This window comes from Siphateles boraxobius, unplaced genomic scaffold, assembly GCF_051911475.1.
Source record: "Siphateles boraxobius isolate OS27281-9 unplaced genomic scaffold, OSU_SipBor_1 8, whole genome shotgun sequence".
In the NCBI taxonomy this organism is placed as follows: Eukaryota; Metazoa; Chordata; class Actinopteri; order Cypriniformes; family Leuciscidae; genus Siphateles; species Siphateles boraxobius.
Window position 1 is genome coordinate 17,722,697 of NW_027509208.1, and position 20,943 is coordinate 17,743,639.

Below are 20,943 nucleotides of genomic sequence, written 5' to 3' on the forward strand. Positions count from 1 at the left end.
ACGTGCTCAGTCTCTGACTGGGCAGACTGGACGTGCTCAGTCTCTGACTCGGCAGACTGGACGTGCTCAGTCTCTGACTGGGCAGACTGGACGTGCTCAGTCTCTGACTGGGCAGACTGGACGTGCTCAGTCTCTGACTGGGCAGACTGGACGTGCTCAGTCTCTGACTGGGCAGACTGGACGTGCTCAGTCTCTGACTGGGCAGACTGGACGTGCTCAGTCTCTGACTGGGCAGACTGGACGTGCTCAGTCTCTGACTGGGCAGACTGGACGTGCTCAGTCTCTGACTGGGCAGACTGGACGTGAACAGTCTCTCGCTGGGCAGACGTGATGTGAACAGTCTCTCGCTGGGCAGACGTGGCGTGAACAGTCTCTCGCTGGGCAGACGTGGCGTGAACAGTCTCTCGCTGGGCAGACGTGACGTGAACAGTCTCTCGCTGGGCAGACGTGACGTGAACAGTCTCTCGCTGGGCAGACGGGACGTGAACAGTCTCTCGCTGGACAGACGGGACGTGAACAGTCTCTCGCTGGGCAGACGGGACGTGAACAGTCTCTCGACCACCTCCTCCACTGCGACCTCCACGGGTCCCGCGAAACTTGACTAATCGGGTCCCCTTAAATAACTCCCTTCTCTCCCGCTCGGTAGCTGGGGAGGAGATGTTAAAAAACATACCGCTGGATCTGAGTTGACGGAGTCGTTCTGTCACGACACACACACAAGGAAACAGTAGATCCAAATGCTGTATGTTTAATGGGTAATCCGTACACGTAATCCAGTCCAGGCAAGGGTCAAACACCGTAAAAGCAATCCAAGAACAAAACAACAAAAACGAGAAACGAGCAGAAACAAACCTCAGAAGTGTGGGGACATAAAATACAACGACTCCGTACACATACTAAAACAGACAGGGAATATATACACACACATCTAACAAGACTAACAATGAACAGCTGGGAACAATGATGACGGGGAACAGCTGAGTGCAATGAACTGATGAGTGACAGTGACAGACAGAATGCTGGGAAATGAAGTCAATAGTGAAGGACACCGTGATAACGAGGACCTCTAGTGGACACCTGGGGAACACAAACCCAACACTGTGACAATTAATAAACAAGTGTTTTCAGTCAGTGTCAGCCAAAGATGAAGTTGACGATGCTGACTCGCGATCTTCAGTGAGCGCGCGCCAGAGAGAAATGCACATTTCATACGATTACATGAGTCTGTCTGTCTTTCGTTTTGAATTGTTCTGTTTAAAAGTAGACATTTCAATATAGATATATTTCAATTCTCAGGTCTATACGCTGAGTTTCGGTTCATGAGACGAGCTCCAGTTCACCCGCAGGCGCCTCCGTGTCGAGATTATCTATCGTCTGCTAAATTTACTTCTTATAAATTAAATCCAGGCAAATGGCTGATGAAACATTGATTAAAATTAAGATACAATTAATACAAAACGAAATTCACTTTGAAACGAAAGGTTTTGTGCTTTCTGTTTGATGTCTATGTGAAAGTTTCAAAGCATTAGTGCCGCTTTCAGAGCGCTCACGTCCGTAGTGCTGAACTGTCGCGTCTGTAACATTGTTTTTTCCTCATAAATGCAAACACGAAAAATAAAATAAAATAAAATAAAATGAATATTTTATGTAGCCTGTGGAGACTGAGAGCCAACCCTTCTTCATCCGGTGGGTAGTAGCCTACTTGTGATTTGCGCAGTGTAATTCACAGAATTGATTTCTCTGCTACAAGCCTCTGTCACGTATTGTGTGAGCTTGTGACTATTGCAAGCGCGCAGCTGAGAAGTCCTGATTATATTGTCTGCTATATTTAGGCCTTCTTCTTATTTATTAAGGCAATTGGTTGATGAAACATTGATTAAAATGCGTGGCGCGAGCGATCTCCGACAGTAAACTGATTCTGCTTTGTCTCGGGTAAACAGCTGTTGCGACGCGAGCAATAACGGCCGTGTAGACACCGTGTTAAAGCTCATTCTGCCTGATAACGCTACGTTACAACATCAAGCAATATTCCAAAAATGTATATAATTATAACACTTTATATAGGGCCATTTTGCATTAAGAGTAGCCTAGTTTCACGTTTAGTACATTTTGCTTACTAATTATTTAAAATAGTATAAAAGTACTGTACATATGTAATTAAAAACGTTTTCATTATGATATTATTCATTTTACTTTAGTAAAAAGATCTGAGTTCTTCCTCCACTGGTAGAGATTAGAGGAATTAAGAGTAAAAATAGAAGATAATAAGGTTTTGTCAATGACACTTTTTATATATTTATTGATACAAGTTATGACTAAATTAAAAGACAAAGTCGTCGTTAGTGAAGATTATGCAACAGTATTTAGAATATAATATAATATAATATAACATGCAATGCAAACTAGTTTGGTTACAGCTCAGCTGTATAATTCTCATTCTATCATTCCCCCTGCCTCCATTACATATCTGTGTCACACAAGTGTTTGATTACCACATTTGAGTGATCATTGCAAAACGTGTTTATAAAATATATTTATTCTGTTTATAGCTACTGTGTAAAGTACCCATCAAAAGTTTGTACACACCAATAGGAAAGTGTCCAAACTTTTGACTGGTATACTGTACTATAATACACATAAATAATATTGCTACTGTATTATAATATACACATAAATAATATCGGCCGATATATCGGTATCGGGCTTTTTTTACTCCCTAATATCGGTATCGGCATCGGCCCCCAAAAATCCATATCGGTCGGGCTCTAGTTGATATATTTATTAGACAAACAATTTGGTTATTATGTTATCAAATATGACTCACTGGCAAAACAAATGCGTTGATTGGTGGGCCGTCAACCACATGGACGGTCCAGGGGACAGCGGACATCTCAGCAATATCCTTGTTACTCTTTACCAGAGTCTGAACCAGTAGCTCCACTGCCTGGTGTCTGGGGTCCGATGGAGCAATCAGAGAAGCCTTAAACTCATCCATATACTGAGAGACACAATAAAGGAGAAAGAGGAGCAAGAGCCCATGAAATAAAATTAAATTACTTGAGATATTCTAAGTTTAATTTTCATAGTATCCCATAGCACAATAAAATCAAAAATGTTTGGACCAAATCCAACCATTTGCATACACTATTATAAGACTTACCTATTGCTCTGGAAGTATTAGTGTTGATCATAAATTCATAGTAACTACATTGAATACAAAACGTAAACTGACTACACAAGTTGTGGTGACTTGAGCAGGCGTACCGCTTCTGCAGTGGACTGAGCCAGTTCCATGAAGGCCTCCTTGCTGAACAACAGCAGTCGGGTCCTCCCTGTAATAGGAGATTCATCCAGGTGGGTGAGAAAAAGGAGAGAGATGAAGAACAGCAGTCCCGAAACAGCTCCCAACAAGTGCCAGCGTCGACGCCATGTCCATTCACGAACCAGCTGCTTTTTATTGGCTGGCAGGGCCATCCACCATTTTCTGATACTCCTAGAGACCAAGAAAGACAAAAGAATTCTGAAACAGAGTTCTTATCATTAAATATTATTTTACCCTCATGGAAAACCAAGAACCTTGGAGTCAATGACCTGCCATACGCTCTCCATTTACTAACCACAGTAAAGACAAGTATAAATGGGGACTGTATAAAAGGACTTTAGGTGGATGTTATGCAGGTTTTTGTAAGTTTTTCAAATGTGTATGTGATGTTCACAACTGTTCAAAAGATTGTTTTAAATAAATTAATACTTTTATCCAGCAAGGATGCATTAAAAGGATCAAAAGTGACATAAATATTTTATAACAATGTAAAACTCTTTACTATTTCTTACAAATGCAGTTCTTTCAAACTCTACTCAAAGAAACCTGAAAATAAAATGTATCACTGTGGCTTCCACAAAAATATCAAGCAGCACAACTGTTTTCAACATTGATAAGAATCAGAAATGTTTCTTGAGCAGAAAATCATCATATTAGAATGATTTCTAAAGGATCATGTGACACTGAAGATTGGAGTAATGATGCTGAAAATTCAGCTTTGATCACAGGAATAAATTATATTTTAAATAATATTACAATAGAAAACAGTTATTTTCAATTGTAATTACAATATTACTGTTTTTACAGCATTTTGATCAAATAGATGCAGCCTGGTTGATCAGAAGGGACTTACATTCGAATTGGAGTGTAAAAGCTTCTTTAGGTTACTTACATAACCCCGGTTTCTCTGATAACATGAGTGAGGTATCTCACTATGGGAAACGCCTCTGGGCATGACTGATCCTGGAAGTACCAATCACACCAGGTCTGTCATTTGACATACCAATCACGACAGTGATGTGGAGTCCCGCCTCCCTAATATATATCACTGCCGTTGGTCCCTACTTCATTCTCTGCATATCTCTTCTCCGTGCACTGCAAGTAGGGAAGTGTGGTAAGAAACCTCCCTCATGCTATCAGAGAACCGGTGTTACGTAAGTAACCTAAAGTTCTCTTTCAAACATTTGCTCGGCATCTCACTATGGGATATAGACAACTTCCGTATTGCAGATATACTGTCCGAAGCAGGCATGTCAACCAACTCAGTGATGTATGTAGGATAAACACACCACAACGAGTGTTACTTTTTTCGAGGAAAGAGGACTTTGCGGAGGACAGAAAGCCATGCCCTTATAACCTAATATAATAGCTTTCACTACCCAGTGGGACATTTTCTTTTTCCCTTTATGAGAATCAGCCCATGAAACAAATAAATGGTTACTCTTCCTAAGTGCTTTCGTTCTGTCCACATAGTGACGCAACGCACGGACAGGGCATAAGCAATGAAGCCACGCATCCTCTGACGAGGAAAAGGGATGCGGATGGAAAGCCAGTAAATCCACCTGTTTACAGGCGAGAGCTGACTCGCTAACTTCAGGCAAAAACGCTGGATTCGTTTTGAGAGTTACTCACGAGTAATCCATAGCAAACTACATACAGGAGTTATGAACCGCTAACGCGTGAAGTTCACTAACCCGCTTTGCGGTCAAAATAGCCAATAATAGAGCAGCCTTTAGAAAAAAGGAGCTTTAATTCAACATTCTCTCTAGGCTCAAAAGGGGGCTGAGATAGTGCGTTAAGGACTAAAGACAGATCCCACTGCGTAATCAATGGCTTTGAAACCCTGTTCAAATGCCGTGCACCTCTCATAAACCTTCATACAAGCGGGTGTTGACCTATAGTGTTTCTGTCAATCCCCACATGACACGCAGAAATTGGGGCAAGATAAACCTTAACAGTTGAAAAGCTTCTGCCCTTATCCAAAAGTTCCTGCAGAAAACATAATACATCCGCGACAGAACGGAGAAAAGGGACGATGTGTCTGTGTGCGCACCATCGCTCAAAGACACTCCATTTCCGATCATATGCAGAGCGCGTTGAAGCTGATCGTGCGTTCTGAATTGTTTCAATCGCCCTCGGAGGCAAACCCTTCACAGTCAAGTTTAACCTCTCACAGGCCAGGCTCAAAGAGCCACTTTGTCTGGGGAAGGGTAAAAAAAATCTCCCCGCTGGCTTATGAGAGAAGGTCCCTGCGCAATGGGAGAGGCCAAGGCTGGAGCTAAATTATCTCTGTCAACCACAACTTCCCTGGCCAGTTCGGGGAAATCATTATGACTGAATGACTGTACTCTCTTACCCTTCTTAAAGTTGGAACGATCAGACTCAGTGGAGGAAACGCGTACAGTAGTGCGTTTGGCCACGGGTGTGCCAGAGCATCCACACCCATAGGCGCACCGTCTCGCCAGAGAGAAGAATAGATGGCACTGAGTGTTTTCGTGCGAAGCGAAGAGATCTACGGCAGCTCGGCCGAACCTCTCCCACAACTGGCTCACAACCTGAGGGTGGAGATTCCCTTCTCCATACAGGACAGGAAATCCGCCCCCACATTCATTATTCCCGGGACATGGGTTGCCCGTAGTGAATGAAAATGCTTCACACCCCACACGATTAGTTTCCGTGCCCGACTGTGACGCAGATAGGAACGTGTGCCTCCCTGGCGATTTATGTATGCCACCGCCGTTGTGTTGTCTGATCTGATCAAAATGTGGTGGTTCCTTAGGAACCACACAAAAAGTTTCAGTGCCAGAAACACTGTTAACAGTCCCAGGAAGTTTATGTGTGCGTTTTGTAGCTAGACGTCCCATTTCCCTTTCGCTATCCTGCCCTCGCACACTGCACCTCAACCTGTGAGCACATTTCTCAGAGAAACTGCTCCCAGCGGAGTCCCTGACTCGAGAAAAAAACAATCTCTCCACTGACGAGCGCGCATGCAGAGTGACGTCACAATCACTTTGGGGTTGAGGTGGCGTTTTGGACACAAGCCCTGTGTCGCCGCCCAGTGCTGAAACTCCCTCATTTGCAACAGTCCCAGTGGAATGACTGAAACTGTCGAGATCATCAGCTCCAGAAGACGTAAACACGGTCTGAATGAAACAGTTTCCTTTCTGAAAAAGGGCTAGACAGCCACGAATTGACCTGATGCGCTCCTTGGACAGAAACGCTTGATAGAGGTCCGAGTTCAGTCTGAGACCCAGATAAATTATCTTTTGTGTGGGCACCAAGCAGCTTTCTTGAAGCCTAAGCTCTCCAAATGAGACATATTTTTGTCTCTCTCTCTGCCTGCTGCCATGACGGCGCGCACAGCAGCAGATCGTCCAAATATGCTGACACTCTGAGACCCATTATTCTCAGTGGTGTGAGCGCTGCTTCCACACATTTGCTGAAAACTCTTGGAGCTAAAGACAAACCGAATGGAACTGTCAAAAACTCGTAGGCTGTGTCTCGATAGGCAAAGCTAAGGAATTTTCTGTGTGCCGGGTAGATGCTTATGTGAAAATATACTAATTTGAGATAACGTCTTTAAGGTCAACATTTTGAACTTATATTTTCTGAGGTGTTTGTTGAGGTTCCGTAAATCCAGAATGGGACGGAGACCCCCCTCCCCCCTCCAAATCTGGAATGTGGTGGTTGAGAAACCCTAGCGGAGAGAAAACCAGTGGATCTGCGAGGGAGGCAAGTTTGGAGAGCCTCACCCTCCTGCTTCTTCAGATCACACCGTTGTCGCATAGCAGTGACCGATGCCCCGAAAAGGGCTTTGGGCTCAACTGGAGCATAGTCCTGATAGTCCCAGCCAGAGAGCTCGCTTGCGACCACTGCCAGGCCCATGCTGTGACCACAGCTCTGGACCGCACCTCTGGAAGTTCTCAAGCTGAGATCTGCAATAACACAAATCTCTTCCCAGAAGACTGGGTTTGGTGTCCCAGCATCCATTTGCCTCCCCATCTCATCCATAAGCTCTGCTTGATAAGCAGTGAGGAGAGAGGTGGCATTAAGAGTCCTCACTGCCAGTGCAGAAGAACAATAAATCTTCTGAAAAACTGGCCTCGTCATCATCATTGTCCACCTCTCTTACATCCGTAAAGGATCCAAAGAGGGGAGGTAGTTGGGGGAGACTTCGTCCATAAATTCACCCCAGCTGCATGACGCAGGGGGTTGTTTAGTCTCTTCCGCAGGCGGTGGAGAAAAGCAGGGATTCCCCTTGTGAGTGGCCGCGACCCGCACTCTTCTCTCTAGCACCCTTGACGTTAAGAGAGAACAGTGAGGACAGCACTCGGGGTTTGCAAGGGCTGCCTGAGCATGTGTCTCACCCCCAGGCATGCAATGCACAAAGGATGAGAATCCTTGCCTGATATCATTGAACCGCACACACAGATGTGAAGTTTCTGCTTTAGGTCCGCTGCTTGCAGAACTAGAAGTCACCATAATAAATAATAGTATCCAAGCTCACCACAACGTGCAACTCAAAAAAAAAGGAATATCTAAGAGAATTCGCCGTAACACATTGATTCTCTTAGTATACCAGAATCAAATAAAATCAATGTTACAGTGAAAAGAGACCCGCTCACAAAAAAGCTGCGTTCGGTGACGTACCTTGACGGCTCATCTCAGAACAGTTAAACAACTATTTTGAAGACAGGTCCTGCTGAAGGATAGCTTCGAATTTGATCTTCACAGGGAAGAGTTTGAGAATGATGTAGGGACCACCGGCAGTGGTATTAGGGAGGCAGGACTCCCGCATCACTGTCGTGATTGGTCTGTCAACTGACAGACGTAGTGTGATTGGTACTTCCAGGATCTGTCACACCCAGAGGCGTTTCACATAGTGAGATACCGAGCGATTGTTTGAAAGAGAACTACTATGTATATTATACACTACAATGTATTAAACACGATTTCACTGTACAAGTATAGCTAATGTAGTGTGATAAAGTGTAAAAATAGATTTTGTAAAAAAAAAAAATATATATATTAATTATACAGCATCAGCCAATAATTAGGTGTAAAACACTGTGGATTTAAAACAATGGCCACTATATCAGTTACTGGCCACAACATTAATAAAATCAAACATAAAAATGATATATTAATAATCAGCAAAAATATCCATCCACACAGAATACATTTAGATGTAGTTATTTGCCAAAAATGTTATAGGTTAATTAAAATATCTAAGTACTATTGGTCATAATATCAATTATTGGCCCTACATTTTAAAATAATAATAATATAAAAACAGTACAGACTTATAATTTTTGCCATCACATCAGTTATAATATCATAACATAGCAATAAGTACTGAGTATCACTATCTGCCACAATACAGTCTTGGTGCATTTCTATCTGGAGCTGTGCACTGATTCACCAATTTCTAGTAAATGAGGAGGTAAATAATATGTTGTTGTTTATACGAAGTACCTCATCCTCTCCTCAGGTGTTTTTGACCCGAAACTCATTCAAAAAAAATAAAAATAAAAATTGAGAGTTCATTGAAGTGGTCCAAGACCTAAGAACTTTGTCACACTTGAACTTAGAACACACATACACACACCCTTATAGGGACGAATGGAATGAGAGGATTTTTTTTTTTAATTTGTAAAACAAATATAAAAAAAAAACACTATAGAACATCCCCAATGCAGAACACACTCAAACACTCACTCAAACACTCACTCTCTCTCTCTCTCTCTAACACCATTTTTCTGAATTAAAATCAGCCTTTTCAAATAAATATTATTCAAGGTTTGACTTTTTTTGTTTATCCCCCTGCTGTCCAAATGATGGTATAGTTTAGGTTTTCTAAAACCTTAAGGACTCCTGTTTTTCTTTTTTTACAGTACGGGAAGAGAGGATTTAAGAGTCACTCGCCTGCCCAGTATGATGGCGATGAGCTTCTGTAGGGGCTTCAGTACCAGCCATATCAAGGGTGCAGGTACAGCTCTCAGTCTGCCTGAGCTGTGAAACTCACGAGTCGACTGACCGATCACTCGATGAACTGGAGGTCTGAACGCTGTTCTGATACTCCTGTTTAGTCTCAATCTTGACCTCAGACAGAGACACGAAGGAGAAACAGTGACAGATCCTCTTTGTTTCAGATAGGAAGATGAGTTTGTCCTCATCAGATCAGTCCGAGCAGAGGCAAAGAGTGATGGATGGCAGTGAAAGTGTCTCTGTCCACAACATCTTATCACTGAGTGTAACCGGAGCAGGTTTATTGACAACATGTCGAGCTTTACCAGGCGAATATAAAACTGCTCCAATATTATTATAAAATGCACTGAACATTCATCTTTACTCTTGTTTACTTAATTATTATAGGTGTCAAATGAGACAGTTTATGAGCTCATTATGCATGTTAAATTCACAAAAGTAATTTCAATGACACTGTCTAGGAAGCAGAAAAGTCAATTTTAGTCCACATGGTGCGTTTATTGAGCGGAATTAACTAGACCGCTTAAACGTCCAGTGTTGCTAAACTTGTATTACTACACCTGCTTAAATCATACACATTCATCATTTGAAACGCGTACTGTTTTTAGAAGCCCTCTAAACTCTTCTCCTCCTCGTACTTGTACTTCACTGCGACAGTTAAAACACTCCCCCCCGCAAACAGCAACACTTCGCTATGGTTCCGCCGTCTATCACAGGTTACAGTAATTATTAACATACTGTCATTAATCCTTTCATCGTCTTCTGGTGGCTAAATAAAGAATAAATAAACACCTATATTTGGTTTCCTTTTAGAATTCTATATTTCAGTAGCACTTTTGTGTCCGACTCTGTTCAGATCTTTACAAGTCAGGTCACCAAGTCGTCTTGTACTAATACCAAAAACGATGTATAACATAGGAGTTTTTATGCGATTTAAGGTTGCACTTAACAATAAAATTCCATCTGTTAATATTAGTTTTCTACATCTAACAGTCAGCATGAACTAGTTAAATTTGAACTAACAATGAAAAATACTTTTACAGCATTTATTACTCTTACATTATTAAAATCAAAAGTTGTATCCGTTAATATTTTAATGGACCTGGCTAACATGAACCTACAATGAACAGTTGTGTTTTTATTAACCACCGTTAACAAAGAGTAATAATTATTTTAACAAATATTAGGATTACTCATGCAAAACAATTCGATCTTATTGTAAAAGTGTTACTCAATTTATATTATAAAATGCTGAATTAAACAGAAAAATTGACACCTTTTGCCAGTCAAAACGTTCTTTAAAATGGTTACTCCATGAGTATCCAATTAATCTCTTTTTCATAATACAATTTCATTTAAGTGCTGCAAACACTTTCTTGCACATTGTGATCAAACTGAATTAATAAAATGTCATCAAACCTTAACTAAAAATGTTAAATACAGCTGTGTGGTTAAACACATTTTTTTATGAAAACTAAACACTTCATAGTACAAAAATCTACAAGAATGCAATGTTACATACAATGTAAGTGAATGACACTATTGTCCTCTGCAGTAGCAGGTGTCTCTACGGTAACTTCTTCAATTCATACTGTTAGGTTTATAGTTATTTACACAGTTTTCTGTCCTTCTTCATTACAGCTTTTTACATGGTTGACAGGTCCTGTAGTGTACAATTCATCTTGGCTGTCAGAATCAGTAACACACGTCTCATCCGTAGCATGGCTGTTGTTGACTGGCTCAGAGGAGATGAATGACAGTAACTGAGGCTGTGTTACTGCTTCATGAAGATGAGAGGAGGAAGAGCCAGTCTCAGGGAGAAAATGTGTATTAAACAAGGTTTCTATCTGTACCAGGAACGTCTCCGTGTCAGCCTCTGAGACCTGCTCCAAAGTCTTCTGGATTGATCTTAGCATCTGTGGACGGACAAAAATATTATCATTATTATTTAGCAAAACTCATTCAATTGACACGTCAAATAAATCAATTTAAATATGCACTGTGTGAACCATTAATATTAGTATTAAATGTTTGCAGAAATCTTGTTTGCTTGCAACTAAGTACCTCAAACAAAACTCTGAATATCTTTGAAAGATTCACATGATCTAGTGTCCTCAGAAGTGCTTCTGACAACAGCGAGGGAACTTATAAATATGACCTTATTGCCAGTAGTCAAGATATCAGATTAGCAAGTTTCTCCAAAAATCTCTTGCAATTTTCATGTGTAATATGCAGTCATAGATATGAGACATATTACCTTTTCCAGGCAAGTCAGAGAAGAATCTCTGCGGAAAAGCCTGCCCATTGGTACACTCCTGAAAGAAGAACGAGATATGTATATGAATATATATTTATTATTAATTTGTTTTGTTTTTTAAATATTAAGTATTAATAAAAGAAAAAGTATGTATATATTGTTGATATATCCCAAAATTGTAGCAATCTTTACCAATGCTGGAAATAATGCCTAATACTAATAAACAACGTTAGAAACATACTAAATTCAAATATTTTGAATATTAAACATTTTTTGAAGCTAGTCTATAAAATGTGAACAATATGCAATGCTTTTTTATTTTATCTTATAACTTTATATTCTTGCTTCCCTCTTCCAGCCAAAGACAAGGTTTCCCTCATAAAACACGCAGCTCACCCATGACACAGCCTGTACTTGAACACAACCCATTCTGCTCTTCTCATCACTTCAGACCAATCAGGGAGCTCAGATGAGTACTGGATGTTAAACTGGTATGGAAACTCTAAAATACACACAACACAATTACCCACACAAGAAATGCTGACTCACACACCACAAACTGATTCAAATTCAGCTGGAGTGGTTGCTGGGCTTATTTTATTATTTACACCTTGTTTCATTTATTCTTTAACAGCAGTCATGACTCTAGTGCTAACCACAAAGACCATGAAACATTTACAGAACACTGATAACCTACAGTAGCCTACTAAGTGTTAAAGCTGCTGTGAATGATTTGTAAGTGAATGCGCTGAGACATACTCAGAGATCCAGACGGTCCGCACTCCTCCTCTACCAGCAGACAGGTGGTCTGAGATAGGGGCGAGGGGTTACTGGGGTTATACGGGCTGACAATAACCCCGATAAATGGCGCGCCTCCTCGAGAGAAATAACTCTGAAATAAAAACAGACAGAGAGAATGTGACATGTGAACAAAGACGCCATCCTAGTCAAGCTACAATGCAATACAAAGATCTCTTACCTGGTATTTGGCCTGAGTGTCAATGTCTCTGAGGGAGGGGTTGGGGTCGAAGGCTGGATGAGAGTGGTACCAACCCACCACACTGTGACCTTTGACCCCGAGCAGCTCAGAGGCCTGAGTCTGAGAGACAGGGTCCATCTCACACTGCAGACCTGTGCTCAGGCTGTTACACGGTTCTGCTGCGCAGATCTACACAAACATCATGCTTTTATTACAGCGTACTTAAACTTACGATGAATCACTTGTTGTATTCCTCATCTGTAAGTCGCTCTGGATAAAAGCATCTGCTAAATTAATAAATGTAACTGATTGAAATAAACAGTTGATTATGAGTCCCATGAATTCACTGACCTTTAACACCTTCTCTTCTTCTTCATATGTTCCTCCTAGAAGGCCAATCACCTCTCCCATAGACACATGAGCATGCTGGGTAAGGATTTGATTATTAGTACAACATAATACAACACTGAGGAATGAATAAGAGAGCATATAAGAAAAAAAGCTGAGATTGATCAAATCTGGAAACCAACTTACTATGTCCATGACAACAAGAGCCTCGGCATAAACTATCACTCTGAATGGTTCCTGAGTCAGCAAGACACAACAGACAAAATATGTTTCTTCATTTCTATACAACGAAATGAACTACAGTCTTATTTTACTATTACTGAGATCCTGTCATAGTTTTTATTATTTTGAATTCGTATTTTATTTTACATTTTCATTTTAAATTTAATTCAAGATTGAGAAGTTAATACATTTTAATAATTTAAAAATAAATATCTATACTGTTTTTATTCATTTTTATTTCAGCTTATTTCATCAGGTTAAACTAAAAGAAAATGAAAATGTTTCCTTGGCAAATAACTGAAATAAAAGTTAAAAAATGCTTTTTTATGAGTTTTAGTTTGCTATAATAACCCTGGTTTCTATCCATAGAAAGACTGAACAGAGATCTGATCAAATGTAATGATTACCTGTTTTTCCTCACCAAAAGCTTTGCAGGGAATGAGCTGGAATGGATCAAAAGAGCTGCAGAGGACAAAAGACAAGGAATAAATCCAGATTTAATGTTTCTTCTTTTTCATGGAGTTGATGACAAAAGCCTATGGGCAACAAGATCACTAAAACTATTAGCTATTCAGTTTTGTAAGGGAGCGTGCATTTACCCTCTTTGTTTGGGTAGTTTAGATGGTTTTGGTCCTTTCTTCTTCATCTCCTCTCTTCTGATGGCCAACTCCTCTGCGCTCAGATGCTGGATGACAAAAAAAAAAACACATAATCAGGGCGCAATAATGAGGATGGACAAATAAAAAATATTTTTCTTTCCCAAAAACATCATTAAAAAAAAAATATATATATATATAATGACCAAAAAAGTTAAAATATTAATTGCATTTAAAAATAAATAAAAATTCGGAACTATATTTTTTTCAGAATCTTGGAGCAATTCTCAATAGAGTATGTTTCAAATCTAAGAAGAACTGCAGATTTTGATTTCTTTTACCTCATACGTCTGACCCTCCAGATCTTTAGCATCACACCAATTCCCCCACACGTCCCGAATGCGCCGCTTCCTTGTGCGCTGCAAAAAATAAAAATAACATACCAAAATATATTAGAGCAGAGTTTCTTAACTCCAACCTTAATCCAACACATCTAACAAACTATTCAATGTCTTCAGGATTTCTATAAAGTTAAAGGTAGGCGAGTTTGATCAGGGCTGGAGCTAAACTCTGCAGTAAAGTGGATCTCGAGTGCCAGAGTTCAGAACCCCTTTATTAAAGGGATAATGCACAGATAATGATGAGAACAGTAACACTATGCTGTAACTCTCTCTCACCATAGACTGCAGTCTCTGGGCAAGATGATACGCCTCCAGACTGTCTTTGCTTTCCTTTAGACGAGAGCGATCAACCAGCCGCGGACGGTTATATATCGCCTGATCTACAGAGGAAGAAAGAAAGAAAGAGTTTAGAGAGGGAAAATGTACTCAAGAAGGACATAGAAAAAAAGGAAGGAGTAAACTGACTGAGCAATAAGCATTACCGCAGTTGAAGTTAATAGCTCCAATGAGCTCCAGATAGGTGTGTATACGACCGATGCAGTTGACATCCCCACAATTCTTCAAGCCTGGACGCACTGATGTCTTGTTCAGGTACTTGGGTTTACTTCTCGCCCTGCACAGACATCAAAGAAGTTCATTTTCCAGACTCGAGTAATTATGCCGAAAATGCAGCTTTACATCACAGGAATAAATTACGTTTTAGAAATAATGAAATTTACTAATTATACTAAAGAGGACCTATTATGCCATATTTCTTGAGTTTGTTTGGAGTCTATTAGAACAGGTTGATGCTTGAGTGTTGAAAAAACTTTATTTTTCACATATTTGACATTGCTGCAGCACCTCTCTTTCCAGTCTGTCAGTAACGTACTGTTTAGTTCCTATCTCTATGAAGCCCCTCCTTCTGAAACGCTCAATGTGCTCTGATTGGTCAGCTGGACCAGTGTGCTGTGGTTGGTCAACCGCTTTTGAACATGTTCCGGAAATGTCACGCCCCTTCCCATAACTTCGAGAAATTAATTCAACTCAACCAGGCCTCACCCCTTTATTTAGCTTATGCCTTGGGAATTATTTAAATGAGGAATATTGTTTGTTTCCAGAAGAAAACTCAAGACTACAATGGAGGCATTTCAGGGAGTTCAGAAAAAGTACTTTACTGATATCGAGAATTACTCCCTTTGGAGTGACTGTGCTTTGTAACTTTGCAAACCTTTTTCATGCTCAAACAGCAACATAACACACAAAAGAAAGTTGAACATTTTAAAATGTCCTCTTTAAAATAACTTGTATTATTTTAAATTGTAATAGTATTTGATAATAGTCCTGTTTCAAACAAACAAATGCAGCCTGGGTAAGCATAAGAGACCAACCCCAATTTTTTTAAATAAAAAACAACCCATTACAAGGTTCCCTGAATTGTCGGTAATTTCTACCGTTTCATCATCTTACAAAAACTCAAATATTATATTCAGTAAGTTTAGCAGGACAGATGATGTACACAAGAAAAAGTTCCTCAAAAGCATAAAGAATAAAGTCTCACCACTGGTCCAGGATGAAATTGCGGATTTTTAGATATCTCTCTGGGGTTTTTGATGGACGCCCCTCAAAGAATTCTGGGATGGCTTGCCTCTCCTCTTCAGTGATTGTGTTTAAGTCCAATATGACCTCCTGTTCAGGAGCTCTGAGCTCCTCCTCCTCTTCCTCCTCCTCCTGGTCTTCCTCCACCTCCTCCTCAGGACCTGATTCAATCTTATCTGGAGTAAAAGAATACATTACCCATAATTGTACTAATGCTGATGGATTGCTACGGTTACAGAGATTAAATGAAAGCTAGTGATGCCAAGGTACCTGCTCTTTCAGTGCTCTCCTCCCCAGACGGGCTGTGTTTGCCTGGGCTGCCTGATTTACAGATGAGGGCCCCACTTTCCTCCTCCGGATCTGGATCAATCGCGATATGAGGGATGTCAGCGTTTCCATTTGTATCTGGATCAATGTCTCCATCTGCAGCATTGGATCCTGATTCAGAGAGAGGGTTTAAAAGTACGTCTGACGGGGGTGTCATTGGACTGAGTTCTCCTTGGTGGTCACAATCTAAGGAGCCTGAGGGCTCTGGCTTCATTTCAGACTGAAACCCATCATCACTGAAGTCATCGGTGATGTCAACGTCCTCATCATCAGAAAGTCGCTCGATGCGTACAGCATTGGTCAGAGCTGAGACGTGAGGCTGGATCGAGGGGACGAACGTGGTGTCTGAAGTCACATTAGAGGAGGGCACTTCAGCAGGTGTGTCTGTTTTAGGCTGGAGGTGGAACACAAAGGATAAAATTACTACTAGTACCATGGATAATTGAAAATCTTTAGCCTCATTTTATTTAATCAAATTGTTAAAAAATATATATATATATTAAGAATGCGTGTGAAGTATGAACATGTTTTACATTTGATGAGGCTTGTTGAAAAACAGGAAATGGTTTGCTATACTACCCTTCAAATGTTTGGTCGGTAAGAAATTAATGCATTTTTTCAGCAAGGATGCATTCATTTGATCAAAACTGACAGTAAAGACATTTATAATTTTACAAAAAATATCACATTGGTTGTCTTTATATATAGGACTAATCCTATATATATATATATATATATATATGAATTCATTTAATAGCCCTAAACCCACCTAAACCAAAGACATATGGCTAAAGTCATAATGTGGAATTATGCTAAAGTCATACATACCTTATTTTTGAAGTACTGCCTAGCATAGCTCTTCACCTGTAGAACCGTTCTTGTGCCGATCAGTTTGGCAATCTTGGTCCATCTCTGGCCAAATTGAGCCTAGAAACAATCAAAACGATACAATTTATTTCCTTTTATAAGAGAGCATTTTTTCTTCTGTATTTTATGACATCATATATGTTCATAAAACATACCAGTCCTTTCTCAAAGAGATCTTTCTCCTCTTCAGCCCAACGAGTTTGTGCTCCAGAACCTTTCACCAATGACCTACGAAGACATTCTGAATGATGAATATATGTAGCATAAGAGACTTCTTGCAAAAATATTTAAAGAAGTCCCTAATGCTCATCAGGCCTGCATTTATTTGATCAAAAATACAGAAAAAAAAAGTAATATTGGGAAACATTATTACAACTTAAAATAATGGTTTTCTATTTTAATATACTTTAAAATATAATTTATTTCTGTGATGCAAAGCTGAATTTTCAGCATCATTACTCCAGTCTTCAGTGTCACATGATCCTTCAGAAAACATTCTATATGCTGATTTATTATCAATGTTGGAAACAGTTGTGCTGCTTTAATATTTTTTTATAACCTGTGATACTTTTTTCAGGATTTTTCAATGAATAAAAAGTAAAACAACAGCAGCATTTATTTAAAATAGAAATATTTTGTAAACAGAAATCATTCTAATACTCTAATATGGAGCCTTTGATAAATAAAAAGTTTAAAAGAGCAGCATTTATTTGAAATATAAATATTTATAACAATTTAAAGGCCTTTAAATTATCACATTTGACCAATTTAATGCATCCTTGATGAATAAAAGTCTTACTGACCCCAAACTTTTGAATGGTAATGTGGGTGTTTACATATTCATGAAACAGATGAAAGAGGGGAGCTCACTTTTTGACTTTAGTCTTCTCATTGGTCCATGCTACCTTTGGTGCTTTCTTACTGGCAAAATAATACCTTTCTTTATTAAGAAAACAACCACATGCTTTTAATAAATGATGACAACCAAACATGAAGAAAATTGGAATGAATCGTTGTGTAGAATGTTCAGAAGTGTAAGGATACTGTTCCTCCAGAAGCATGCTCTCAATGACCTCTCTGTTCTCATCGCTGATGGAACTGTCCAGCGTCCATGGCTGAACACACACAAAACAAAAACAACAACACATCATTTCCATTTTCAGATTCTCTTCACATAGGCCCTGTTTACACATGGTGTTTTAATCGTTCTCTTTTGTCCACTTTGCATGGGTAAATGTATGGGCTTTTTCAGATCTTTCGATCTAATGAACAAAACAAGCTTGCGCAATTTACATATAAACATGCCCGGAGACGACGGAAAAACATACAGAGAGCATCAGCTTTAGTTTCTGCTCTGACAGCCGCAAGACCACGCGAACACTGCGTGTAAGAAATCAGGAATGGTGAGAGAACATTGTGCTTGATGTGTTTTTTATCTTTAAACCAAACTTGGGTCTTCAGCTGACTAAGTTTAAATCCCATCTGGCTAGTGCACTCCCCATAACGTTTACTCATAAGGTCAGTAGGCGGTCTCTTGTGGCTGTTCGAACACATTCGACCACATGAGCATCTACACTACGAAAGCAATCCAGTCGAATGTGTTTTTGACTACCTCTGGAAGTGGTCGAAAGTGGACAAGCTCAAAACTTTTTAGACCCCGTTTACACCCATATTTAGAGTCATCCACTTGTGATCGGATTGACGAAAACACTTCTTAATATCAGGTGTAAAGAAGAAGAATAAAAAAAAGTTTTCAATTTGGGGTGTTCCTTTACCAGTACACTGCTGTTTGTCTTCCACGCAGACTGCAAGTATTGATCCTGGAGAACCTCAGCACTGCTCAGGTCACTGTAAAGAGAGCATACAAATAATAAAAGATGTTAATGCTGTAAGAATGTGTAAACAACAGTAATTAATTTAAAGAACAATCAAGAATTCAGTTCTTTAATGATTCCGTCAAATTTCTGACAAGTCTCTTCACTAGGGAGAAAAGTGGAACTCTGAACGTAACAAAGAAATATCTGGAGGATTACTTGAAGACGATACACTCTGACCCAAGACGGCACAAACAAATCTCAGTTCCACCAGATATCCCACCAATCAGTTCTCCGGAACATCAAATGAATATTCACCCTCCAGCTTGTAAAGAGGTGGAAAGCTTAGTCTATCACGCAAGATCAACATCAGCCCCAGGGCCAAATGGAGTCCCATACAAGGTGTACAAGAATGCACCGGATGTCCTGATGTTTCTCAGGAGGCTCATGAGGATAGTGGAAGAAGAAGATTATAGAGGGTTTCCGATCCCAAAGGATAAGGACTCAAGATCAGTCAGTTTCAATATCCCTGCTAAATGTAGAGGGTAGTCTTTTTCAAAATCACTGCCAAGAGATTGACTGAATACCTGCAAAGAAACAGCTACATTGATACAGCAGTACAGAAAGCAGTATCTGGGTTTTATGGGTGCTTAGAACATTCCAGTATGATATGGCAAAACAAAAAACAAAAATAGAAGAAAAAAATCTGATGGAGGTGTTCCTGGGACGCCAGGTATCATCATTGAGCCCCATATTTGATGACATACCGGTCTCTCATAACTCCAATCTGGTCTGGTCCTGTCTGTGTTTTAAAAAACTCAACATAGCCTTCTATGGAGTAGGGCATTACAGAGGGTTTAAAAGCTTATATTTTATTGGATCTTCTTCTATGCAAAAATGTGTGATATTTGAGGGTAAACTTCTCATTATGTTTACATATGTAATTCCTGTTATGGATTTTTACAGTCCCGTTTCTGGCATGCGCAAATTCATGACAGAAGTAAAAAAATATATATAAAAATAACTTTTCTCAGAGATAATTTTATCACGGTAGTTTTATGTTAACACGTATAATGTAACGTTCTACGTGTTGTGGTGATATTACTGAAACTGAAGTATAACGTTTATTCAATGCAAAGTCTTGCCCCACAGACTTCCATTACGTGTATTACTGTACGCGTGATATGTGTTTGCTTTTACAAACTGATGGAAGAGTTTAAATCATAATCTCTAGCTTTTTTTATAGAAACCTGTAAAACATTGTATTGATTCAATCCTGTAAGATGTGTCAAACACACTAGTGTGCCATTCCAGTTACCGCTGAATAGATCATGCAAGTACACACTCACTGAGTCAATAGTATGTGCTATATTGATAGCAGGCAATTAGAGCTCAACCCCTAAATTAAACTCGTTTCCTTGCTCATCTTAAATTGGAGTAACGTTAACTGTTGACATAACTAACGTTATAGGAGCTCACATTTACTGTCTGTCGCTTTTCAATCATAAGTCTCAATTCTGCTCATCCATGAACACAAATATATCATAGCACAGACTCCATAACATTGCCCAGATGGTAGGGGTAAGACAGAATAAACTCCTACCCGACTCTTTCATCACATTCATCTCCCTCGATGTCAACAACATCCAACTCGTCTGCCATATTTGTTGCGGATGTGAGTGTGTGAGAGGAGGCCGTGCCAGAGGAGGATGTTTGTCACAGCGCCACTCACTGGCAGGATGAAGCTACTGCTGCTGCTGCAGTTGGTTATTATTGGTTTTACTGGATTTATAAGCTGTGTTTCGAATTCGAAATCGCCCCTTATACCCTCATTCACTATTCCCTACATCACTCCACTTGAGGGAGTGAATGAAAACGAGTGAGAGTGAGTGAATTCGGACACTGAGCGCGCCGGAATGGCTGCCGCTTTTGCATAGTTTGGGCTTGCTGTTTAATTTGGAATTTAGCAAACTGTTAGCTCCAGATTTATTTTGAACTCTGTCATGGAAACTAGTCTGTATAAACCTTAGTTAAACAATTTAATAGTTAATTAAAAAGAAATTTATTGCTGTATGATATTACGATGTAGTGTAGCCACATTGGACCAGCGATTTGCGCAGCGCCACTTTAAGTCGAACACAAATGTTGTACATTCGTTAACTTATTGCAGTGCATTATGGGATTGCATGTGTGCACATGATCCACTATGATTTCGGACACCACTACAAATGGCTGTCCACTCAA

At 39.8% G+C, this 20,943-nt stretch overlaps 2 protein-coding genes across 2 annotated transcripts in view; both read right to left on the minus strand.

The window, feature by feature from the left end:
* The window catches only part of oma1 (OMA1 zinc metallopeptidase), a 30,513-nt gene extending 20,529 nt beyond the window's left edge, over positions 1-9,984 (minus strand). The window contains exons 1-3 of the mRNA XM_077220383.1: positions 9,248-9,984; positions 3,265-3,493; positions 2,825-2,998 (exon numbers count right to left, since the gene is read on the minus strand). Of these exons, the coding sequence (XP_077076498.1) occupies positions 2,825-2,998; positions 3,265-3,493; positions 9,248-9,603 (759 nt within the window). The 5' untranslated portion in view covers positions 9,604-9,984. The remainder of the gene's footprint in view (positions 1-2,824; positions 2,999-3,264; positions 3,494-9,247) is intronic.
* Positions 9,985-10,587: 603 nt separating this feature from the next.
* mysm1 (Myb-like, SWIRM and MPN domains 1) lies at positions 10,588-20,391 on the minus strand. The gene is made up of 20 exons (XM_077220382.1): positions 20,303-20,391; positions 18,661-18,733; positions 17,930-18,000; positions 17,756-17,821; positions 17,041-17,113; positions 16,847-16,945; positions 15,962-16,412; positions 15,654-15,867; positions 14,596-14,726; positions 14,390-14,493; positions 14,054-14,131; positions 13,716-13,801; positions 13,524-13,578; positions 13,081-13,131; positions 12,898-12,972; positions 12,547-12,735; positions 12,327-12,459; positions 11,964-12,069; positions 11,568-11,625; positions 10,588-11,226 (listed from the first exon to the last, which is right to left on the minus strand). Exons 1-20 carry the CDS (start codon positions 20,359-20,361, stop codon positions 10,921-10,923), a joined length of 2,478 nt encoding a protein of 825 aa, XP_077076497.1. The 5' UTR covers positions 20,362-20,391; the 3' UTR covers positions 10,588-10,920.
* Positions 20,392-20,943: the final 552 nt, after the last annotated feature.